The 24,101-nt window shown below is 39.2% G+C and overlaps 1 protein-coding gene across 1 annotated transcript in view; it reads right to left on the reverse strand.

The window, feature by feature from the left end:
- Window positions 1-24,101, reverse strand: part of grid1 (glutamate ionotropic receptor delta type subunit 1) — a 240,127-nt gene that overhangs the window by 90,410 nt on the left and 125,616 nt on the right. Inside the window, exons 3-4 of the mRNA XM_022763632.1 lie at window positions 15,086-15,370; window positions 579-784 (exon numbers count right to left, since the gene is read on the reverse strand). Coding sequence (XP_022619353.1) covers window positions 579-784; window positions 15,086-15,370 — 491 coding nt within the window. The remainder of the gene's footprint in view (window positions 1-578; window positions 785-15,085; window positions 15,371-24,101) is intronic.

Consider the following 24,101-nt stretch of genomic DNA (forward strand, 5'->3'; position numbering starts at 1 on the left):
TTGTTTGTTTTTGTTGGCAAACTAGCTTTGGAGCAGTTGTTGTTATTGTTTAATTAGTTATTGTAGAATTTGTGGTTTAATAAATAATTGAACTGAACATTTTTTTTTTTATTGATCACTGAGATAGCACTGACTTGGCATGAAGGTCATTTAATTAAAAATAAAATAAAAAAGTCGCTTTTGTTGTTCTTAGGCTTTATGTAGACGGTTTATTCCAATAAACCGTAGCAAAGTGGACCAACACTAAAGCACCAGTTGTAGTGAACCTGAGCCTCTTCACAGCATCATAGTATATCACACAGTATATGCACAAAGGGGAAAAAAATGGAACGAACGAACCAGGCAAACCTGGGATGGCTTGAAAGGCACACACAAACGGCTCTCCAATTACAGTGGTGGGATTGATAAACTCGGTGGCATATGATTCCCATGGTTTGAACAATTTGGACCACTTCTCAATTCCCATCCCTATTCATTGGTCATCATCTTTAGTGAATAAATGCTTGTTTTCTGTCTGGCTCTCTGACTGTCACTCTGCTTGAGTTGCTGATCCCTTGATGAAGAAAAGTCTTGCCTACCTGGTGGATGAACACCTGTGCACCTCGTGGGCTCATGAGCAGCACGGCCCGCCGTAGAGTGTCACGATACCGGTTGAGTTCCTCAGTGCGCATTGTGTTGAATAGGTCGGTAAAGACACGGCTGACGTTGCGGTCCACCCTCTGCAAGGACACATCCAGACCCAACCGAGAAGCCTGGTCCATAAAGGTTTGCAAACCCCGGATATCTGAAGGAGAGAAACAGTGACAGACAGTGAGTGATGGGGGACACACAGACAGAGACAGAGTAAAAATAACACTTTAGGCAGGTGCTGTGTTATACATTACTTTATTCTCAGAGAATTTAATCAGATTTGCGGGTTAACAACCCGTGCTTTCAACACCTGCACATGCACTCTATATTTTCAGGCTTCGTTCCAAGGGCTTCAAGGCAGGTTTCGTTCTTTGCTCCTGATCTAAAGCATGACAAAACAGAACAAGCCTGTCTTTCTGTTTCCTGGGATTTACAGGATATGAAACTGCAGACAGGTGTTGCTGAACCCAGAGACCTCTGTGTGTGTGTGTGTGTGTGTGTGTGTGTATTCATTATACAGGAAACCACTTAAAAGAAGCCTGCGCAGCACACACAAATCAAAGGTGATGTGCAGCAGAGGGCTCACAATAAGCACACCAATCCCAGCAGTCACGGTGGGAGCAGCAGCCCAGCATGTGCCAAGTCATGCCGCATTGTTAAAGAGAGGTTAGGTGAAATCAGTAGTGCCAGACCTCTTTCTGGCACTACTGATGAATGTGTGTGTGTGTGTGTGTGGGTTTTCCCCTGTTGCATCTCTGGAGAATTGATGAGTCATCAAGCGCTCTAGTGCTTTACTGCTGACAAAAGACAATGTACAGTGGCATACAAAGGCAAACTGGCTTGAACACACATAAAGTTGCCGCAAAGATTTTCGTCGCTCAGAGGCCAAAACTGGAAATAAGGCTAATAGTAAAACTCCTGACCTGGTCTGAGCAGTGAAGCAACATATTGGTACATCTCCCTTTTTCTACAACTACAACTCGGGGCAAACTGAAGTAGCAATATGACTAAGTACCATATGAAGCAAATCATAAAGAATTAGATGCAATGTTTGATTTTTCCTGACATTTTTCTATTGCAATTCATTTTTTTGGAAACATAAATACTCACAGTTGCCGCTGGATTCTCTTCAGAATACAAATGTTCAAAGGGCAGAACATAACATGAAATTAAATCATTCATCATTTTGAAGCGTCGCCAAACACTTACTGCAACACTCTTTGAAAACTCTTTCCTTTACGAACACACACTCTCACACACCCCTTTACTATTGTCTCTAAATTGAAATGTTTACCCCTGGTGATTTTACATTGAATACAATGGACAAAACACTCAACCTCTGAGTAATCGCTCCTTTTGTTACAGCACAAACACAATTTGTAAGTTAATCACAGTTCCTTCACTCCAGTCCCACGACTGGACTGTTGCAATTAATTTTGGCTACAGTCTTTTCTTTATGCAATATTCAGCTGCAGTAACATTTGGTGATATTGACTATAGACTAAACATAGAATCTGATTTAATATTTATTCCGTTCTTCAGTGTGAGCAATCTATTATATGAAACCCTCAGGGTGTGACAGGATAAACCTTTTGTAAATTTGTGGTGTCTCAATAAGCAAACAAATTACTCACTCATACACACAAATTAACAAGTTGTTGAGTTGATGACTTTATCACTCATCCAATTCAGACTGGATCAACACAACAAGGAGTTGGGGTAACGGACCAAAAAAGACAAACAATTCTGAGTTGTGACATAATGTAGCTGCTGGGTGAAAACCTTGTATCACTCAAATGGGAAATAGGAGAAATATACTGCAACAAACAAACAAGAGTTTTTAATCCCATGAAGAGCCAAGGGAAAGCTACCATGCGATAACTACTCTAGGACCCCGATAGAAACACCGGACTTCAAAGCCGGCGTTCCAAACCCGTAGCAGGCTTTTCCATGGGGCAACCGTGTCAGCCATGGACAGGGCTGCAGAAAAGAGGATTAACGTGGAATTAAAGGTCTGATTTCTCGACATGTTTACCCGAGCGTCATTTCTGAACACAAATCTGCTTCTGAAAGTTTTAGATATCAAAACTTTCCCCTTCCCTGCCCCCCTGCATCAGTGTCTCTCGCTCTGACAACTCACTCATGACTATTTCTTTCTGTCCCTTACCTATCTTTCCCCTAACAGTATCTGTTTGAGAGGACGGGATAGATAGATCAAGGCAAACTGAGAGTACCCAATGAAGTTGCTCTTATGTCCTTTTCAGCTCTATCTTACTCGAGTTGTAACTTAAGTGGGACTCCCTGTCGGATTGGAGCAATACAGAAATGAGCATATCATGATCAAAGGGCTCAGAGGTTTTTACTGAGCTGTCAAGCTGTGTTGCAATCCAAGCGGAAAAAAGCCAGAGAAGTGGCTACGCTACCAGCCTGTGTTTACTCAAAACGGAGATGAGTCTGTTAAAGTAATCACTCTTATTCTTGCAATAATAACATCAGTTAATTATATGCAATACAGATTTTTTTTGCCAATCTGAAATGCATCAGGTGCTGAGTGTGCTATGTACTGCCACAAGAGCAATTAGAGCAACAGAGAGAAAGAAGAGAGAGTGAAATTAATGTTTCAATTTCAATCCACCCTGTCTTTACTAAGTGCAGATCTATACTCTATACCATGTTAACAAAGTATTTTAAAGTTAAGTATTACTATATTAATGCTCTGAATGAAAGGACAACAAAATGTATCAAATATGTCTTACAGCATGGTTATGAGACCCATTCATCTGACAGACATACTCTGGAAGCAACTTGCAGCATGTTGGAGGACAAGAGAAATGATCTATGGACTGAAGTGGAGTGAGCAAATGATCCAGCCAGTCAATAATCAGAGAATACAAACATACATGTAAAAGGAATGAATGACATTCTGTCTTCGAACCATATTTAGGTTCTTCTTATCTGTGAGTATAGGGTGCTGTTTTGGAGCATGTAAATGACACGTAGATCACATGCATGTAGATCACAACACTGATGGAACGGCCTCAAACAAACAACACAGGGGAGCTGCATTCACTCGGATCTGCACCTACAGTGGCCCTGCCTTTAACCTCATGGTGGGATCTCTGCCCGTCAAGACACACAACTGGAAATATATATTAAAAAAAAAAGTAAAGGTAAAAAATTGTGGATTAGTAATATTTATGAAATAATCCCCTTTTACTGTCACTAGTCTCAGTTACTGTTGAAAAAGGTTATTGCTGTTCTCTCACTTTCTCATTTCCTGCTTCTGAAACTATTAATTTGACACAATTCAGCACTTGGTGCCAAAAACAAAAAAAAACATCCATCCAACATCCAGTACTGCAGACAGAAACACTCTTTTGATGAGAGAGGTCAGAGGAGAATGGCCATGCTGGTTGGAGCTACAGTAACTCGGATAACCACTTTTACAAGTGTGGTGAGCAGAAACGCATTGAATGTACTACACGTGGAACCTTGAGGTGGATGGGATGTGGTAGAATGGGGGAGATTCTAGCATCAATGTGCAGCTGACAAATCTGCAGAAATAAAGTGATGCAATCATGTCGACATGGAACAGAATCTCAAAGGAATGTTTTCAACATCTTACTGAATCCATGCCACAAAGAACTGAAGCTGTTTTGAGAGAAAAGGGAGGCTCTAACCAGTATTTATATGGTGTTCCTATTGACGTGCTCTGTGAGTGTATATTTTGGCAAGTAGTAACTGTCATTGAACTTATCTGCTGTTTGAACTGAGGTAAATCCTTTCAAATGAGCATGATCTCTCTGCTTTTGCACACATTTACAGGTAAGGATTTGTGTTCTTCTGTTTTCTGAACAAGGGTGAATGATTTTCTGAACTTGTACTGTGATTTGAGTGTGTTTCTGAGCCACAATATTTTGTCCTTGGTTTTGTTTGGACAGCAGGAGGTCTGCACATATTATTATTTAACTTGCAATCTGTTATATGAAACCCTCAGGGTGTGACAGGATAAACCTGTCACAAGTTGTAGAAAGCAGCTTTTTACTATTACACTTTGGGCATGAATATACCACATCACGCTTTCTTTTGTTGGTCAAAGTCTATAAAAACTGAAGTAGAACACTGTCAACAAAATGGTTCCAATATAAGCAGTCTGGTCTGAATGTGCAGAGCAGGCTGGGCTGGAGTTACAGTCCCGGACTGAATTATTATCTCAGTCTGGGCCTGGTGAATGGTCTCACAGATACTGTACAGTGATTGCATTTTTGGCTGGCGCGTTTTAGTACGAGAGGGGAATGAAATTAATTGCCATATTCAAATTTGGCTGGCATGCTTTTGGATGATACAATACTGTGTGCTTATAAGGGAGCCTGTTAGACCAGAATGCAGCAATTGGAAAGATAAAAATGCAATAATAAAAAACTAGAAATAATGTAGAGACAGGAATCAATAAAAGTAGAAAATAATCAGCCCCGCACAAGACTGTAGGGTTAAATTTGAAGTAATTTGAAGTTTTATTTTTTTCTTTTTGTATTTAAAATGAGGTCAGGATTAGGGTTAAAATAATCTGCTGATATTCAGAAAATTGGCCTTAGACATTTTGTTGAACTTCCACTTTTTGTTGAGCATCAACACAGAACTATGCAAATTAGGCCTTACCAATTGTTTACTCTCTCACAAAAAGGTTAAATGCTTCTGTGTGGTCATGCAGAATTTATTTCTTCATTTCTAACCGGTAATCATCATTTGTTAGCCAGGGGTATAACGATGCTACATACATGTACAACATATGCATATTTCCTACTTCCTGTAATTTCCTACCACCACAGCAATTAACATTTTCTCAATGGTTCCGAGTGAATTTTTCCACATGAGATTTAATACAGGAAACTATCAGGTGTAAATCCCTGACTGGTATGTACTATATTTACTGTATATACTGTTTAAAACAGAAAAAAAGTATTTTACAGTGTCTTTTCCTTCACACCCCTTTCTTCGTTTATTTTACTTTCTCTTAATCTCCTCTATATTCTCATGGAAAGCCAATTAATGGAAGGTCACCTGTATGTTCACTTTCTGTGAAATTCCTGACAAGTTAATTGGCAGTGTTACAGACCTAATGGCCTAAATGTGACATTAACTGAGATGAAATAAAGTAACACAATAAGAGGTATATGAAAGCAAATGTCATTACACAAAAGCTTCTCAAGAAATGTCTTCACTGTTCTCACAACGCTTCATTTTCTCAGAACTGTCACTAACCCCAGATCTCCCATTACACATTAAAGACTAGCTACCAACTCTGCAGGAGATATCCTTTGTTTTTCTACTCTCAGATCATGCCTGTATTATAAATGCACCTTCTACATTAGGAACCTCCTCCTACTTCGGACCAAAAAGCAGTTTAATCAATCTCACATCTAATCCCAGCCTTATTCTCTCCTCCTCCTCTAACAGAGAGCCAGTCACTACAGGGAGGCCGGAGACAGATGTAGCTGTTCTACAGTCATTACTAAGTGCAGGTTAACTCAGACAGACCTGCCAAGGAGCCTATTGATGTTCAAGAAAATCGACCCTTCTTGAAGATTTCCTATAATCATGCCACACTTGCCTTTTATGCTCCCCTTGTTATGATAAAATGACATGGCAATTTTACAGGAGCTTTTGTTTGCAGATAGTCTACCCACTGTCCATCCTCCCCCACAGAATCAATAGCTGGCTTCCCTTTACATACACAGTATTGTTAGTGCGGTGTAAGCACACCATCAAATGCATTTACAAAGGCAGAACATATTACAAACCTTATAAACGAGACATAGTGGTGCTAGAGGAAAAGTCGGTGATCGCCAAAGTCATTAGGATTTACCCTCTGGCAACTTTAAATGATTTTATCCATCGGATCCATCCAAGAGCACAGAATAACTGAAAACTTTGACCTCCCTAGGGCCATCATTTAAAATCATTTATGTTAGCATTGCTTGAACAGAACAGACAGATTTTGAAAATTCAAACACAATCTGAATGGTTTAGAAGTTAGCGTAAAGAGCTTCAGTAAATTTTCATATTTAAAAAAATTAAAAATAATTATTTAAAATAATCAATCTAATGTCTGAACATTGAGAGGTGAGGTTATCTTGTATTCCAGGTATTTTCAGTTGCTGTTCGAGAAGGTGTGGGCCAGATGCACAGACATGTGTGAAGATTTAAAATAAAGCATGGCATGACAGACTTATTCAATTTACAGCCATTCTGCTGAGCGGTGTCTATTTAAAGACATGGTTAGTTCAAAAAAACAAGCAGAGAAGTATGAACCTGGGTTGTGTTTAGTCACAGCCAGAACGGGAATAAAAGCACATCTTTAGATTCAGCACAGGAACTCAACCCACAACTGTGAATTCAGTCAATGCAATTTAAATGCAGCCGAAACACAACAGTGAACAACTGTTTGTGTATCAAAGTTTCATTTGATATATAAGCACCCCGGTCGGTTTGCGGAGAATACCCACAATGCACAAAGGGCTGCATGGTCCTTGACGGCAGAGCGAGAGTTTGTTTTTCAGCTGGAGACGTGAACTTTTATGGCCTTGACATGCACTGTGTCTATTTTGTCTTTTTCAAACAAAAAGCTGAGCCATTAAACTACCCGTCAGCACTGTGGCTAAAATCAGCACCAGAAACAGTATTGGCTATAAACATATAAAAAAAAAAACTGTTACTGATGAGAAAGAGAGAAAAAATTATGGGAGGAAAGAAAGACAAAGAAGGACAAATAACGAAAAAACAAAACAAATAACTACACACTAACATAATGGAAAAAAGCTTCATCTTAAAAGGCATAAAGGGGCTTTTAGTTAGTAATGTGCTATTATAGGATTATCATGTAATTTTCTTCTTTCTTTTTTGCCTGCAGGCATATAAGGCAAAAACACATACGGATGTTTTGTAGTCGTAACAGGATGTCACTCTGCTTACTATGGAGCTACAGTGGCATAAGAATAATGTTATTCCTGTTACTTGTGAACAAAATTATGGAACATGCTCTCTCACGACAGAGAATCAAATTATGAGCAGAAAATGTACAATGATAAATGGAACCAGAAGAGGTGACGCTTTAGAAGTTGTTTACATAATGTGCTTTTTATGCAACTGATGCAGTGGGGGAGACTGGAATGAATTGGCTTCCCTGACACACTTCATTACACTGAACTACACTTTGCCCCTGAGGTCAGGGAAGCCAGCTGTTTAAAGCTGTAATGAAACGCAAAACTCGCCCTGTACTCTACTCGTGCAGAGCCTGGTGTTGCTCTCAGTATAAAAAACTAAAGATCAAAGAAATATGACAATTATGAAAAAAATAATTTTTTGATAAGTGTAATGTAGGTTATTATGTTCTGGACAATTCTTTATGCATAGTGCTACAGTGCAATGCCCGAGGCTACATGCAAGTAAAAGCTCTATCTTTTCTAATGTCTGCTTTTATAGATTAATGCACCATCCACGAATTGATGACACAGCAGTCCAGCAAAACACCATCACACACATGTTCACTCCCAATTTACATATTTGATAGAAATGGCCTTGGTACAGAAAGCATGCTTTTAATGAATTTGTATACTAAATGTCCTTTTTCAACATGTTCATTCCGAGAGTGTTTTGGTATGAGCTTTGAATATCCAATAACAAAAAACAAGATGATCTTTATGATATCTGAAAGGATCAGAAACATTTACATATTATCATTTTTACATCCCTGGGCAGTGCTGATGACATTCTACAGTCCAAAATATTACTAAGACTGTTATTTACAGGTTAAACTAGAATTACGGCCTCGCAGTTACATGTCTCTAACAACCAGTCAAGTTACAGTTTATATTCATGTTGCTCCAGACACTACACAACATTTGATGGAACGTAAGAAAAGGTATTAAATGATATAGGGATATATAAGTAAAGCTTTGTTAATCTTCGCTGTTCTGTTTCTGCTGTTTGTCTACTGTATTAGTGTCTAAGTTCATTATATTACCTATCTTTCAGTAAACAAGGCAGTTTGACTGTGGAGCTGAAACTGTAGCCCAACTTAGATTAGGCTGATCAAACTGTCATATGTCGACATAAAGCTTTTGTTGAGTTCAGCCTAAGAGAACGTTACAGTGTGCTTGTTGGACCAACGTCACCTAAGTATTTTTAGATGATGTTTAATTTTACATTATCTCAAGATGACACTTTTTTCTCTCTCACTTAGGAGGTGAAGACATATCACTATAGTCATTGATAGAGTCTACAAGTCTACAACTAAGTGCTGAATGTGACCATTTTATTTAGGTTTATAGGAACTTGTCCAATAACTGTCAGTGCTCTGAAACTGGCAGTCTGTCAAATGGCTATAATTACCACATGGTTCACTTGGTTGATCTGAAAAACCCATAAATTTAAGATGAGACTTCTGACTTGAAGTCCATAGTCATTATTTCATTTCAGATTCAATGTACTGGATCATGCCCAATGTCCAAATACATATAGACCTAACTGTAGGTGTGTATTCTCACTTCTGTAATCTCAACCTCATGAAAATGTTTGGGAAACTCCGTCTTTGTCCTCTAATGTATTAACCTGAACATGGTTTCATCTTTCTTTACAACTCCCAAATCTCTCATGCAGCGACAAGCTTGACTCAACTCAAGACCCAGTCTCCGCTGGGGCCTGTGACATGGTCTGCTTCCAGTGGTGGAATGTAACCAAGGACATTTACTCAAATACAATTTTTAGAAAGCATTTATTTCTTTCTCTCCCTGTAGGAGGTGAGTAGAATGAGTTTCTTTGAAACCTGTCCATTCAAGAAAAAACTTATCTACCCTCTCCCTGAATATATAACAAAATATTTTGTTGAATAGAATGGTTGCCTTGTTTATTTTGCACTATTGACCAAACTTCTTTCTTGCCTTAAACTGAGCAGTTGCTTGCATTCACTGATATCCACTTGTGCACATTTATGTGAATGTCTGAACATAAAATAACATCAGGATGTAATTACGACCATAGAAGTGTGAGAAAAATATTAATGCATATATACTGTAAATGTATAGTATGTTATGGGAGAAATCCTCCTTCCATCCAAAATTAACACTAAAAAACTGATTAATGTATCTCTCTTTTCACCAGAAAAGAATCCTACAAGTGTAGTAATCAAAGCACATTATGCATTAATGTGTACTGAAAATTGCTGCAAATATAGACACTGCTGCTGTGTCCCGCTTGAAACCATTCAAATGGGTTGAAAGTAGAGGGAAATTTAAATGCGGAAACTCCTGAAAGACAAGGAAAAGAGGAAGCTTGGAGGACAACCTACAACTCTCTGGAGGAGAACTTCAGAACAGAGCTCGCCAAGAGAGAAGAGAACTGGGAGAGGAAAGTAAAACAGATGGAAGAGGAGAAGACAGAACTAAGTACTGCAAGAGAAGAAGAAAGAACTGGAGGAGCTGTCTGAAAATACAGAAAAGGAGGAGATGTTTCTGGTCTTGCAAGAAGAAAGTGAGTACAGAGGTGGAGACAAAAAAGAATAAAAGAGAAAAGCAGAAGATGGAAATTAAAGGTCAGGATGCACAGAAAACGAAAGACAAGGAGGTGAAGGGGGAAATTAAAAAAGAAACATTAACAGGAAATGGAGGATATAAAGAAGAAACAATAGGACAAGGCAGGGTCCTGTCACGCTCTGGTTGGATATCCACCCTCTACTAGTCATACGGAGCATCTTACTTAATCACCAATTGCTTATTTGCTTAAAAGTACTGACTCATATAATGTATGGTGGGCAATGAGCTCAGTGCTTTTGGTCTTTAATTTTCTGTACAAAACTATTAGTCCATCAATGGATTAGTTAATAGAAAATAAATCAACCACTCTTACGATATTGTAAACTGAATGTCTTTGGTTTTGGGACAAAGTGAGCTCTTAAAATACATCAGGTTGGGCTTTAGGTGATCTCTAAGGCATTTGTTTGCACTATTTCCCAACATTTAATGACCACATAATTATTGGAAGAAATAATCATTACATTAATCAGTAACAAAAAATAATAAGTAGTTTCAGCCCTGGTGAACCTTCAAAAAAGGTCTGTATTACAGTTATTAGAGATGGCTCAAGAACATGAAAATTATCATGAAAGGATGTTTCCTGGTGAAGGGGATGTCACTTCCTGTACTCTTCATGCTAAACATAGATAGAGAGCTGAAGAGAGAAGGCAGGAAGGCTTTGGCAAGATCACACTGAGAATTTGATGCGAGCTCCGGCACTGTGAGTAAAGTTACATAATCTCATTTCCCCTGTTTGATTATCACCACTCTGACAGTATGTGTTGGAAGCAATGTGATGCTCCAAACTGTGCTTACGAAGCTTTAGCAGATGGGAGGTGATGGGAGAAGCAAGAAGAAAGCATTATACAGAAATTTAGTGGAATCAACTAATCTTTTCTTCTTAATGTAAATATGTAAGTTTTGTTAATTTCAAGCTAATTCAATTTAGAAAGTCTATTTTTAATTTTCAGACCACTCAAGAAGTTAAACAAGGGTTGTTCCAACAAGAGGTCTTTTGACTTGAACTGATGAAGTTTTTTTTTTTTTGAGAATATCTTTAAAAACAAGAAAATCTTTAAAACTTTTCTGCTAACAAAAAAGAGCTGAAACATTTTCTAATATGTATTTGAATCAAATTCTATTAAGTAGTATGTTAGCCCTCTAGCTGAATAAAGTGTAATGGATCAAATTGTGTCTACTTAAATTTTTTTACTCTTCCTTACTCAGGTTAGAATAAGAGACAAATATTTCCTAGCAGCATCATAGCTAAAAGCAGCTTCACCAAGTTTGGATGTATCACAGGGTCTAGTGGTTGATATTACGGCAGAAAATCAAGTATTTTTTGATTCACAAACAACTGGCAGTATTCTGGAGCTAGATGATTTTTATAGCAACTTTAAAGATAATTGAAAGTGCTTTACATAATGTGTAAGACTTAGACAGGGAAAGGAGCAGAAGACAAATTAAAACGATGTAAACAAATGTTTATATCTTTAGAAAAAAGCAGGTATAGTTCAGGATTTAATCACAGGGGGGATAACAGTGTGGGTGCTAAAGATTTCGCTGAAGGCAGTGGTGAACACAAAAGGTTTTAAAAGTAGGTGGAGTGTATGTGTAGCATGATAATGAAAAGCTGCTTCTTTGTTTTTAGTTAAAATCACTTCCACTGGCAGATGCCCAAGAGAAGGCTCAGAGACATACAGAGTATTTTTGGGACCAAACCACTGAGATATTTATAGATGATCAGCAGTATTTTAAAGGTTACTGTATGACACACTAAAAGCTGGTGTAGAAACCTGAGAATAGCTGTGATGTGTTGAATCAGCTTCAGATGTCAAACAGTATTTCTCTGAGAAACTGAGAAAGACTAGTTACAGGGGTCCAACCTCTAACAGTTAAAGACTACCCCTAATTTTTCTTAATCACGTGAGATCATTCATTTTCTAATTCTTGACATTTTTTAATTACTTCTTTTTTTTTTAATCTGAATTTATTATCATGATTTGGAATTTCAATTTGAACTATTTGTATGCATTCTACCAGGAAGAAACTTAGACAAGGCAGCTTGACTTTATGTGAGAAAATTCACTGTGTCAGGATGTACTTTTATCACTAGTATCCTTTTAACCCTGTTACTTAATGTAAGTCCAAGTCCAGGTCAGACAATTCACACTGAAGCTGGAGCGTTTTTCATTTCTTTCTTGACTCTCCTGTTAACTTTATTGCACATGGTAAGGCTCAACACCTTTATGATTCTTTGAGGGTTACAGACTTTGGTTACCTCAGGATATTCTCGAACATCATCATCAATCAACCAAAGTACCAATGTGGTTTCATAAAATACCTCATAAATACCAAGAGGAATCCAATGTTTGATTTGTAATCTTCTTCAATCAGTTCCTCATTTTCAATCATAATCGACAATTCTAAACCGTTATTTTCCTTGTACAGCTGCTTGTGTTTTGAGACCATCTAACATTTGTTAAATGTTGCTTCTTTTCTTGAATAGAAAAGGGGTTTTAAAGAAAAACACATTTATTTTTTAAAGTGTAAAAAAAAAATATGTAATTTTTGAGAAAAACATTTCACATAATACCCACAACTGTTTTGGAAAGTAAATACAACTCATACTCATCAGCACAAGTTTGAGAAAGTAAACACTTATTTATCATTGATAATGTGTTAAATGACTCATTACCACAAACAAACATCATCATGAACATAATCTAAGTAAAACTGAGTGAACTCCTGCAGCTGTTTTTCTCTACTAACACGTGCTGAGCATAAATTCAACATTCACTCAGTGCCAACACAGATTTGCAGACAGGACTCTTCTCTCTAGGCTATGGTGTGGGTCACTGTAGTACTGCTTCTAGGCAGGCACCACGGGTATTTTGACTGTTCTGTGATGTGAGTCCTAATTAGCCGCTACATTCCTTAATTAAACGAGTGCAGAGTTAAACAGTGTAACACAAGCACAAATGTCAATGGTGCCGACTTTGTCGCACCTAATTTAGCAGACTCAAAAAAAAAGGCTAGTTTTTCAGAACTAGTATTCCCATCCTTTATTTCTCACCAACACCTCCTTGTTAAACTGAGCCTTCATTCATTAGACATAGGTTACTTCTCACAGGACTCGCAACTGAAGGCTAAACTGCACTGTGCTGGCATGAGACATTATACATTAACAGTCCCTGACAGGATATGATTCAGTGAATGGAACTGTATTGCACCATAGACAAACAGTTTCAAAAATTCTTAAAATGCAGATGGATGGACAGATAACAAGAAGGACAGTGTGATAGGTAGCTAGTTGAAAGGAAAGGTAGATTGATGGGAAGACAGCTAGTCAGACAAACACCTAGTGAGAAAAGGCAATAAGACAGGCCGACAGCAGCGTAACAGTGCGTGCTGTAGGTGTGCTTGTGTGTAGGAATATGATGACTCAACGGTTGAGAAAATGCAGTGCCAAAGGAAAGGGCTGTTTAACGAATATTAAAGATATAGCGTACACTTCAACGGATATTTGTTTTTTTGGTGGGCTTTTTTTTAAGTGGCTAAAACACATTTTTGTAGCCAGCCCCATCCACAGCAGCACATCGCTGAGATTTGGTACACCTGGCTGCCTCCAAATCCAAATCCACTGCAGGTGTTACACCGACTATAGATAAGTCCCTCACACAACCCCACTTCAAATATACTATCACTACTATCACTTTAAATACAGGACTTGAGTAAATATCCTTTGTTACTTTCTACCAATGGATGTTTGTAGTTGGAGTCACCAGCTCTGCTACGATTCAACGAGTGTGATGCGGAAGTGCCTGTACGGCACATGCAATTATGATGTACGAGCTGGTTGGTCATGTGACAAGACGTCACTACTCCTGAGCCTCTGGATTTAACGTGTACCCTAGTCAGTCAGACAGACAGACAGTTTAGACAGATGCTCCTCCATGGTGGGATTTTAATCTAAGTCAAAGCTCAGAGAGCTCTTTCTACAAAGAGTGCCAGTGTCAGAAGCAAATCCAAGAACAGATCTGTGCAAATGTGAAACAACATGTCACATACATTCACATGGAGCACTGTGACTGGCTGCGGAGTCCAAACTGTGGGGTGGAAGCTTGTATAGGGATTGTGGGTGGCTGTATTCCCTTGAGGGCTGACTTTACTATACTCTATAGACTGCAGCTTCCACTGTACTGAAAAAAATAAAACAGATTTACACTACCTTCTAGATTGCACTTTTGCAAGTAGTAAAAAGATAAGCCAGCAGTGGCAAAGTATCATCTGAGGAATGCCAATGCAGCAATATACTCCCCTCATCTTTCTGCCCTTGTACTACCTTGCCAGTCACTCCCCGATCCACAGTCCCTTGCCTTTGCCAAATGTGGGTCAAGAAAGGTCTAATCCAGAGGGGCGTCATGGCGAGAATAATGAAACAGAAATGGAGAACATCTGAGAATAAATAAAGTACTGTTGGGACACACTCTCATTCTCTAGTGCCACAAATGAGCCAATTAGGCTCAGACTTGTCTCTTCATGGGGATGCTACTAATGGTGAATGCACTGAAAAGATCTTGTTTTTCCTTACAATTTCTACTGAACTTTGATTTATTTTTTAGCAGTGTGCATATACAGTATGTGTGTGTGTCTGTGTGGGAGTGGTGACGTTCTTTCATCTTAGTTCCAACTCTGTGTATTCTTTTCAGCATATGATTTCTTAGTGCTAATACGGCTTAACTTCAGCGGCGGACTGATCTCCCACTGACACTAGAGATGGTTTTGGCACATTTACATTTGAATGAAAGAGATCATCTTACATACAAATGTCATGTTTATAGGACATATTTAGCCATCAACTGCTCGCATATTCACTAACTCACCATAGTCGCTCTCATAAAAGATGATGAACTTCTGCCAGTGCAGTTCAGAGACGAGGGTGAGCAGGACGTCGTTGATTCGAACAGGTGGACGGGCAGCCAATGTGTAGCTCTCTCCGTCTGGGCTGGGGTTGAGCTGGCAGGCGGTGCGGGGTGAACCATCCCCGTTTCTCTGGATGAAGAGATGGGGGATGTGCATGGCGTCTGTCAGGGACTGCAGGGCACTTGCGGCCGCACAGCCTGTTGATGTAACCAGAGCGAGGATCCCCTGGTTCATCAATTCGCATGCTGGAGAGAGGAAAGAAGAAACAGAGAGAAGGATGAGGGGTGGTTACAAGAATTTGAAGAGGGAAATAAGGATGAATGACACAGAAGTATATAAAGTGATAGAAAAGCAAGAGAGAAATAGGAAAAGGCAGGTACATGGAGAAAAATTGGGTTGGGAAAAGTGAAAAGGAGAAGGAACGAGATAAAACACGGTTAGATATGCTTCGAATATCAAATCAAACTATAATCAATTCCAACAAGATTGTCATTTCAAAAATCATTTTTCAGGTTTTAAGAGTGCTGCACATTATTCAAGAAAGTGTGTTCAACTGGGCTTAAGAATTCAAGATGGCTCTTTGTGTATCCTACTTAGGATTACGCCTGAGCCTCTGCAGTAGAGAGCAGATCACAGAAAGTAGAGGGTTGGTACTGAAGTTGTATTATAATGTGTAGATGAGAGATTCAGTGGGGGGGCATTCTCTAATCCTTGTCCTCAGACAAAAACCAGACAGCTGATTAAAGCAGAAATGCTTGTTAAAAGGTAACAATCACATGAAAACAGCAGATGAATCAGAGAGCTGCAGGAGTCAGTGTGGTACTTTAAAAAGCACGGACCAGAGGTGGCGACTGAGTGGGAGGAATCTGTGACAAATAAAAATCGAGAATATCCTAGCTGGATACAGAAGGTTAGATGCAAAATGACGCCTCCCATGAGTCTAAACCAAATACAGTCCCACAGACCCCTCAGTCTTTCTCTCTTTCATGTACACACGGTGGGTATCTGTAAACCAGTACAGATTAGGACTGCAGACACTGCTTGTGGTGTCTGCGTTGGGTCTTAACGTCCCTACATTTTTATTTAGACATGTAATTTGGGCAAAATCTGTTTGAGATCCTCTTAAGGTAGGTCAGCATGTCTACCGGGGAAAAATGCCAAATATCTTTTAAAGATGAAAATGCCATCTTTGACATTATTAATAGACCAGACATTGACGCGAAAAGCTGTTCTGTCTAAGTGCTAGTAAATATTTAATAATGGTAGGTAGACTTGAGGTTGCAGTGATCTGTACTATTAGGCATTTGTTATTTTTCCGTTCAGATTATTTTACAGGTGATCAATAACATAGAACGATGACTCATTCAACCACAATGGCAATATGTTCAGTGCATACTAAAGATAGCTGAGTTTATCACTGTGAGGAAGTACTATACAACACATTTTAAGCAAATTTTGTTTACAACATAATTTCATTGTTATGTGTAGTGTAAAGGTAAAATGCAGTTCATACGCTCTTTTTTACTTAGACAAATATAAGAGGTGGTTTTGAAACATTCATCTGCAGAACACAGATAGTGATCCTAATTTCACACTGTGGTTTAACACAGACTGAAAGCAACTGTGCATTGAATCAGGATACAAGATATCTATATATATATTTAAACCAATATTTCTTTGTGAGTTGAAAGCACAGCTCCTACCCCCCCAGTTTCTTAGAGCACAAATACATATACATATTCATAATTTGTTGCCCATATTATTCAACCTAACATGTTTTCATCCTTTCTTAGGTAACAAGATGCAAGAGACACAAATAGTCAATTAGCATGAATGAGAAAGTGATGTAAATCCAAATGCAACTGTTTGAATCAAGAATTTTCACATTTAATTTTAAACTTTATCTCTGCAATGAGCTGCATAATCATCTACTACAGGGATACAGTTTACAGACTAATTTTGCATGTGACATGAGACAGGCCTTTAAAATTCAAGTCACTGTTTCTCACACAGTGGGGCTCTTACAATTTCAGCCCAAACAGCTGAGCATATTCTACAAAACAGCAATTAAATGTTCTGCTGCATTACATGTTGCTGCATTTCATAATACCTAATTATATAATCGACTTCAGTGTCAATGCAGAATTTAGCACAAAGCAACAGCACCCCAGTCTCAGTCCATATTACATCATACAAAAACCCTTGATATTGAGCATCATAAGAAGAACAAGGAACATATACAGGTAAGACACCATGGAGTTAAATCCAACAAGATACTAGACGAGGTGTGAAGGGGGAGGTGAAGAAAACGGAGGGTGGCTGTGGAGAGAAGGCATTAGGGATGAAGAGAGAGGTCTGAGGAGGAGGGATGAGAAAGGGGAAAAAAGGAAGGTGATGAGACGGGGGGGGGGGGGGGGTGTTCTGTGAATGGAGCCATACTGGAAAAGGCTTGTATATGTGTGTGTGTGTGTGTGTGTGTGAATGTGTGGCAGAGGGGGAGGACTATTAATGTGACAAATGGCGATTTCATCTGCTGACTGCATGCACAGGACTACATTAAGGCACTGTAAATCATGAGTACAGAGGCAACTAAATAACATACTGAGGATGAGCCGGGAAAGTAGGAACGTCAGACAGTGGAGGCAGAGGGAGATGCACTGTAGTTGCTCTAATTGAAGTAGAACAAGAAAAAGAGTGCAGAACAAGAAGCGATGAGGAAAAGAGTGCAAGAGAAGTAGAGGGATTATTTGTAGCTTTTTGCATGAATGCTCAGGAGAGTTCAAGAAAGACAATGTGCTTCTGCAGAGAAGGAAGAGTGTTGCTGTTTGTATGTGGGGGGCCAATATGTGGAGTAGGGCACTTGGCAAATATTCTGTGGTACTGCTCAACATACTAATGCTCTGCTCAGTAGGAGGCCACGTGATTGACAGTAATACAAATCTAGAGCATGTTTTAACACTGATAAAATGTCTAAAATGTGTCAGATGGCACCAGTAAACTGTGCACTATGCACTGAAAACAGAGCAGTCTGTTCCTAAGAGCTAGTTCCCTGTTAACAAGTTTTCTCATAGACAACCCACTCACTATAAACTTTACAGGGCTGCACAGATAGGCAGGGATTGCTGCATGAATCAATTTTAACAAGGCTGCATGTATTACTAAAAACACACATATATTAGAGCTGAAACAATTAGTCAATTATTGAATTAGTCTATCAACAAAAATTTATCAGCAACAAGTTTGATAATTGATAAATCATAAAATAAAAATGGCAAACATTCTCTTGTTTAAACTTCTAAAAACTGAAGATTTTCTGCTTTTCTTCTTTTATATGATTTTAAATGGAATCTCTCTTCTCTCCCTGAGTGATCTAAAATAAAATCTAAAGAATCTGATCTAAAATAATCAGGGATTAATCAATAATTAATAAAACCATGAGTTGCAGCCCTAAAATATATCAAGATCAAATGATTGTGAAATAAATAACTAAATAACTGTAAGCCTTTTTTGTGTTAGTGGATCCAAAATTACAACAGTACCACATTCATCATTTATTTATTTTACCTTTTACTTGTTTACTAGTACGTAGCCCCCTACTCCCTGTCCCTCAGCCACTTTTAGTAGACTGTGGCTAAAGTGCGACTGCAGCCATTTTGGCTTCCTAATGGACACCCCGTGCCCATTATACAGCAGACAGCCCACTGACAGGAGGGAGGAGTGCTCCACAGTCATTGGCAAGGATGATAATGGTGGAATAATGACTCTTAAATGTTCCCCCTGAAGTGGACAGTAGCCATCACTCATGTCCTGCTAGCTATCTGACATCTAATGTCAGCATGGAACAGCAGTCTTATACATACACCTTGAAGGAATAGCTTCCTCTTCCAGCATCATGCATACGAAGCCACTGATTTATTATATTAAATTCTATGTATGTGGACTAATTTCAGTAAAAGTATAGGCTGTGTCTATGAATGGAAGTGGATGGATGGAAGGATTTTAAAATGAGCCAACAAGTCTACTGTAATTGAAAGGAGCAACAACAAGGAGATGCACACAACAGCTGTTTTCTTTGGAAAGAGAGATTTGCTAATCTATCAAACCCGTTGTGGAGAAACAGACATTTTCTTCTCAGTAATGGTATGGTTGATTGATGGATGCTGAACTCAGTAGTGGTGAATTCATTTTCAAACATGTCTAATCAACACTGTACTTTTAAAACCCTTATACAAATGCAATCACACTGAGATCATGCAATTTAATCTGTCAGCAATCTCAGTGACCAAATCAGAAAAGGGGCTGGGAGAGTGGAAGCAGTATTTTTCATGTCCCCACACTCATAATTGAAACTGTATGAAATGACATCTGCCATACAGATCAGGTCTGATCAACAAAAAAGGACACTGTATTTTTCCGCACATGTCCTCGCCTCATCAGACCAGTTCAGTTATGCGTGTGCGGTGCAGGGGAAATAATCATTAAGAAGACATTACAACTTCTTGCCACACAATCTGTTTTCCCATGAAAACAGGATGTCATCAGTGTCTCGCCCTCATTTTACCAATGTAATATGAAGGCATGAGATGAACCACCACACCACTGCTGTAGTGAAAACTGCATAAATTGGGGCTGTCTCAGTGATTTCACAGTCTAAATGAGACAGTCTCATTTAGTTTACTCTGACTCAGAGCACAATCCTGGGATTCAAAGAGGAGAGTCACCACTGGGATAAATTCTACAATGTTGTCAACGCCACTCTACCTTGCAGTGACAATGGTGTAACTGATCTAATTCAGACAGCTTGTGATATGTGATGCAGAATGAAATGTGTGTTTTGTGTTAATCAGGTGCAGTTTCAAAAGCAAACAAAAACGGAATGTTTTACTTTGACTGTATTGTCCTTGTTATTTTCAGGATGAGCAAATGCTTATTCAAAATCTAAATATGAAATTATGAGATAAAGAACTCATATTTTGGTACCAAGTCGATGACAAAATTCTGTACTTGTTTTTCCTGCAGTAGAATAGATACTGGAGATGTGATTTGTCCAGGACTGGGCAGTATAATAATCCTACAAGCATCTTAGTCTAACACAAAGAGAGGAAGAAGGCAGGCACAGTAAACAGTAACAAAAATGCGTGGAATGGCGGAGTCACTTCAAATGAAAGGAGGAAAGACCTCCACTTCTCTCAGCACCTTAACAAATTCAGAATTCAAGGTGAGTGAGTTTCAGCTGTTTACTTTCTATTAACGACATGTTCTGAAATGTTACTATTATTGTCTGTACCAACACTCCCCACATAACGCTCACAAAGGATTATATCTTGTTTAGGCTAACATAGTAGCAGCCCATAACATGAGCTGGGTGCTCACAACATTAGCAGGCTACCATCATAACAGTTCAGTCAGTGTGTGTGTGTGTGTGTGTGTGTGTGTGTGTGTGTGTGTGTGTGTGTGTGTGTGTGTGTGTGTCACACGTGTTAGCACAGCAGCCTCCATTTTCAGTTTTTTGCTGCAGTATCGAATTTCCATCAAGAATCATGGAATTTCATTGGCATTGGTACTGACCACCAAATTTCTGGTATCATGACCTCCCAGGTTACAACATGTAGTTCTGAGATCGAGATAGGCTCCTTCTAAATTAGTCATTGATGGCTTTTAAGTATTCAGCAGGGAAAAAATGGCACATAGTGCAGTTTTTTTATGTTTTAGCTGGTGGAACATTCATAAGAGCTTTAAATGATCCATATCACGCTCAGCTAAGAGGAGACTGGATGTTGTGTCATTTCCTCATTATGAATAGGTCCTTACACTCTGCTTTTGGCAGCTTCCCACAGTATTATAGCTCTTCACCACACAGAGGGTAGAAATGGGAGAGATCAGTATTATATGGCAGCTGGACTGCAGCTTAGTTTAACATTGAAGTGTGCAGCAACATTGTACCTCCAGTAAAAATGATCATCTCTTCATCTCTCTCATTCACGCACTCAATCTCGTCTTGCTCTCATTTTTTGCGAAGATAAACATCCATAGCCCTTTCCCTTTGCCTGCACTCCTGCTGTCAGACCAAGATAAGGGTATATATACCCGTCAATACTATTGATGCTAAGACTGCGTATGTCACCTGTACTGTGATGGAGTATTTCACCGCTGTAAATTATAGGCTACCTTCCACACAAGTGACGGGTAGAAATAAACACAGTACAGTAGATACCGTTTCTACAAAGGGAGTGGATACAATAACAACAGGACCTGTACAGTGCAGCATGACCCAATGCACTAGCCTGCAGTAAATATTACCTTTGTCAAGCCTGAATGTTCAATTTCAGTTTTGTCCTCAGGCATAGTCAGGAACAGCTCACAATATCATGCAATTCAATACAACACCACCACAAGCTACAGTCTCTGAAATTAACCTGACTGGTAACTCTCTTACACAGTCTCAACAAAAATTTAACATTTTCACAAAAGGTTGTATTCATTGCAGGTTTCTTGTATTGAAATGACATTACAGAGGGGTCCTAGTGGCCTAGGAGTTAAGATGCTGACCATTTAATAGCAACGTTCCTGGTTCAAGTCCAGCTGTGGACATTTGTAACATGGTATTTCTCTTCCGTCACCTTCTGTCAACTCTTAACCATCATCTGGTTAATAAAAGGAAGAAATCCAGTAGAAATACTTCGTAATAGAGAGAAATGGTATTAGAGAGTATATTGTTGTTGTGTATACTGCCGTATGTGGTAGAAAAAAAAGTTCTGACAGATGAAAGACAGAATTACTAGAATTATCGGCTTTTCGCCAACCAGTCAAGTTGCAGTTTACATCCATGTCTGTCAAGACGCATTTTTGAAGAAATTCACGAGAACGGGATGGATTATGTGTTGGCATTAAAAAAAAGGAGTGATTATTCTGAATTGATAAAAATTTATTAAAGTTAATTATAAAGATTAATGTTACTCACACAAGATTGAATGATCTAACATGATCTATTTTAAATAATCATGATAGTGCAACTGAAATAATATGTCAACATTTTTATTTTCGGATCGCAAAAATCAAATCGACTTTTCTCCAAGACCAAGAACTCAAAGGTCAATGCCTCTTGACGCTCACTGCAAAGCCACCTATTGCTGACACTTTATGAATTCCTGAGATGGCTGAGAATAATTCATTGCGATGGTGACAGTGTTGCAGCATAAATATAAGGCACAGTTTGTGTCTTTGTAGGTGTTTTAAGCCATGGTACACTATATCATGTTTTTCTTATCAGGCACATTATCTTAACTTCATCAGGAGTATTCACCTTCACACCAGTTTTAGAATCAGATAAACTTCACTGATTGCAGAGAAATTGCTTTGTTACAGTTGCTCATCTTCCTCCCCAGTAGGGAAAGCTGAATGGTGTTAAAGACACTGGAGAAATCAAAGAACATTATTCTAGCTAGATGGTATCGTCCACTCCAACAACCAGTTGGTAGATGACCGGGAGGGGATCCAATGAAGGCTGGACCAGTGGCCGGAGGAAATCCAGCACCAGTCTTTCTAAAAAACCTTTACGATTTGGGAGGTTAATGCTATTGGCGGTTCTGAGACGCGCCTTCCTTGATACAGGAACCAGGCAGGATGTCTTCCATAAAACTGACAACTTTCTCCAGACGTAGGTTCAGGTTAAAGAAGTAATAGAGTATGACACAGCTAGAGGGCGCAGGTCTTGAGCACTCTTGGGCTGACACTGTTAGGATCAGCACCAGCGCCCTCTTCAGCTGCTCAGCAGAGATGGTCAGTGGGTTGGAGGTGTTGTTGTTGGTGCTGGGTGGTTGTTGATCGAAGTAGTCAATTTGAGGCTGTATGTCAAATCTATAAGAGAGACGATTCAGCTCAATGGCTGTCGATAATCCCATCTACTGTGTGACTGCTGGGCTTGTAACCAGAGACAGTCCTCATGCCTCTCCAGACCTCCCTGGTGTCATTCTGCCGCAGCCTCTGCTCCAGCTTCCTTCTAGTTTTCTTTTTCTGGACCCTCTTTCCTGCCTCCCTGTCCACTGACCTGAATGCCCTCTTCTTCTCACTCAGGAATGCTTTGATGTCCTTGGTAACCCAGGGCTTGTTGTTGGGGAAAAAGGTGGACAGTTTTGACCAGAACAGAGGTGTCCACACAGTAGCTGATAGACCCTGTCGAACAGTCTGTCAGTCCATCTGTGCCATCACCATTTGGCAAGAGAAGAACATCCCAATTGGTGCATTTAAAGCAGCCTTACAGGGCCTTTTTACCATTTTTCACGCATAATGTACTGTAATAACAAATTCTCACTCTGTGTGTATAGAAAAACCAATTACAGACATTTATAATGTTATCTGACCTGCACTATGGGCAGACTGGCCTTAAAAGCTCACAGAGGAACTGGCTGCTGCTTTATGGGAAATCTAATAACCAGTTGCATATTACAGACATACAGTTAAGGCTTTGTAGCTTGCAAAAGCAAACAGTGTCTTGTGTTTTTCTGTCACTTTTTGTCGGAGACTTTGTGTCACGGCTTTTGTTTTGTGTCCTTTGCTGCAGAAGCTGCAATCAATCAAAAAACACAGAGTATATTGGACATCCAAATGGTTTGTGGATTGACAATGAGACTCAGTTTGTTCTGTCGTGCTTTCATGTCTCCTCGCCTGGGTCTCTATGTTAAATATACTTTTGAGAGCTGGTTCTTATTATTTCTGACATCGGAGCTGACAAAAGAAGATAGCTGCTGTGCCCTGTGAAATTAATGCTAGGGGATATTTTTTGACTGCTGGTACCCGAGGGACGTGACAGAAAAAGGCCTGCAGTCTAAATCTCTGAAGCCTGGAAGAAGAGCATGACCTAATGAAAAATAGTCTACTCCTTATATATTCAGTAAACAAAGTAAAGAAACAGAACAAAAACATAATAGTTACACTGGGGAGACACACCCGATGCATGGTTCTCAGAAAGTGCTGAGT

Source organism: Seriola dumerili, unplaced genomic scaffold (assembly GCF_002260705.1).
Source record: "Seriola dumerili isolate Sdu_G_001 unplaced genomic scaffold, Sdu_1.0 BDQW01000478.1, whole genome shotgun sequence".
NCBI lineage: Eukaryota > Metazoa > Chordata > Actinopteri > Carangiformes > Carangidae > Seriola > Seriola dumerili.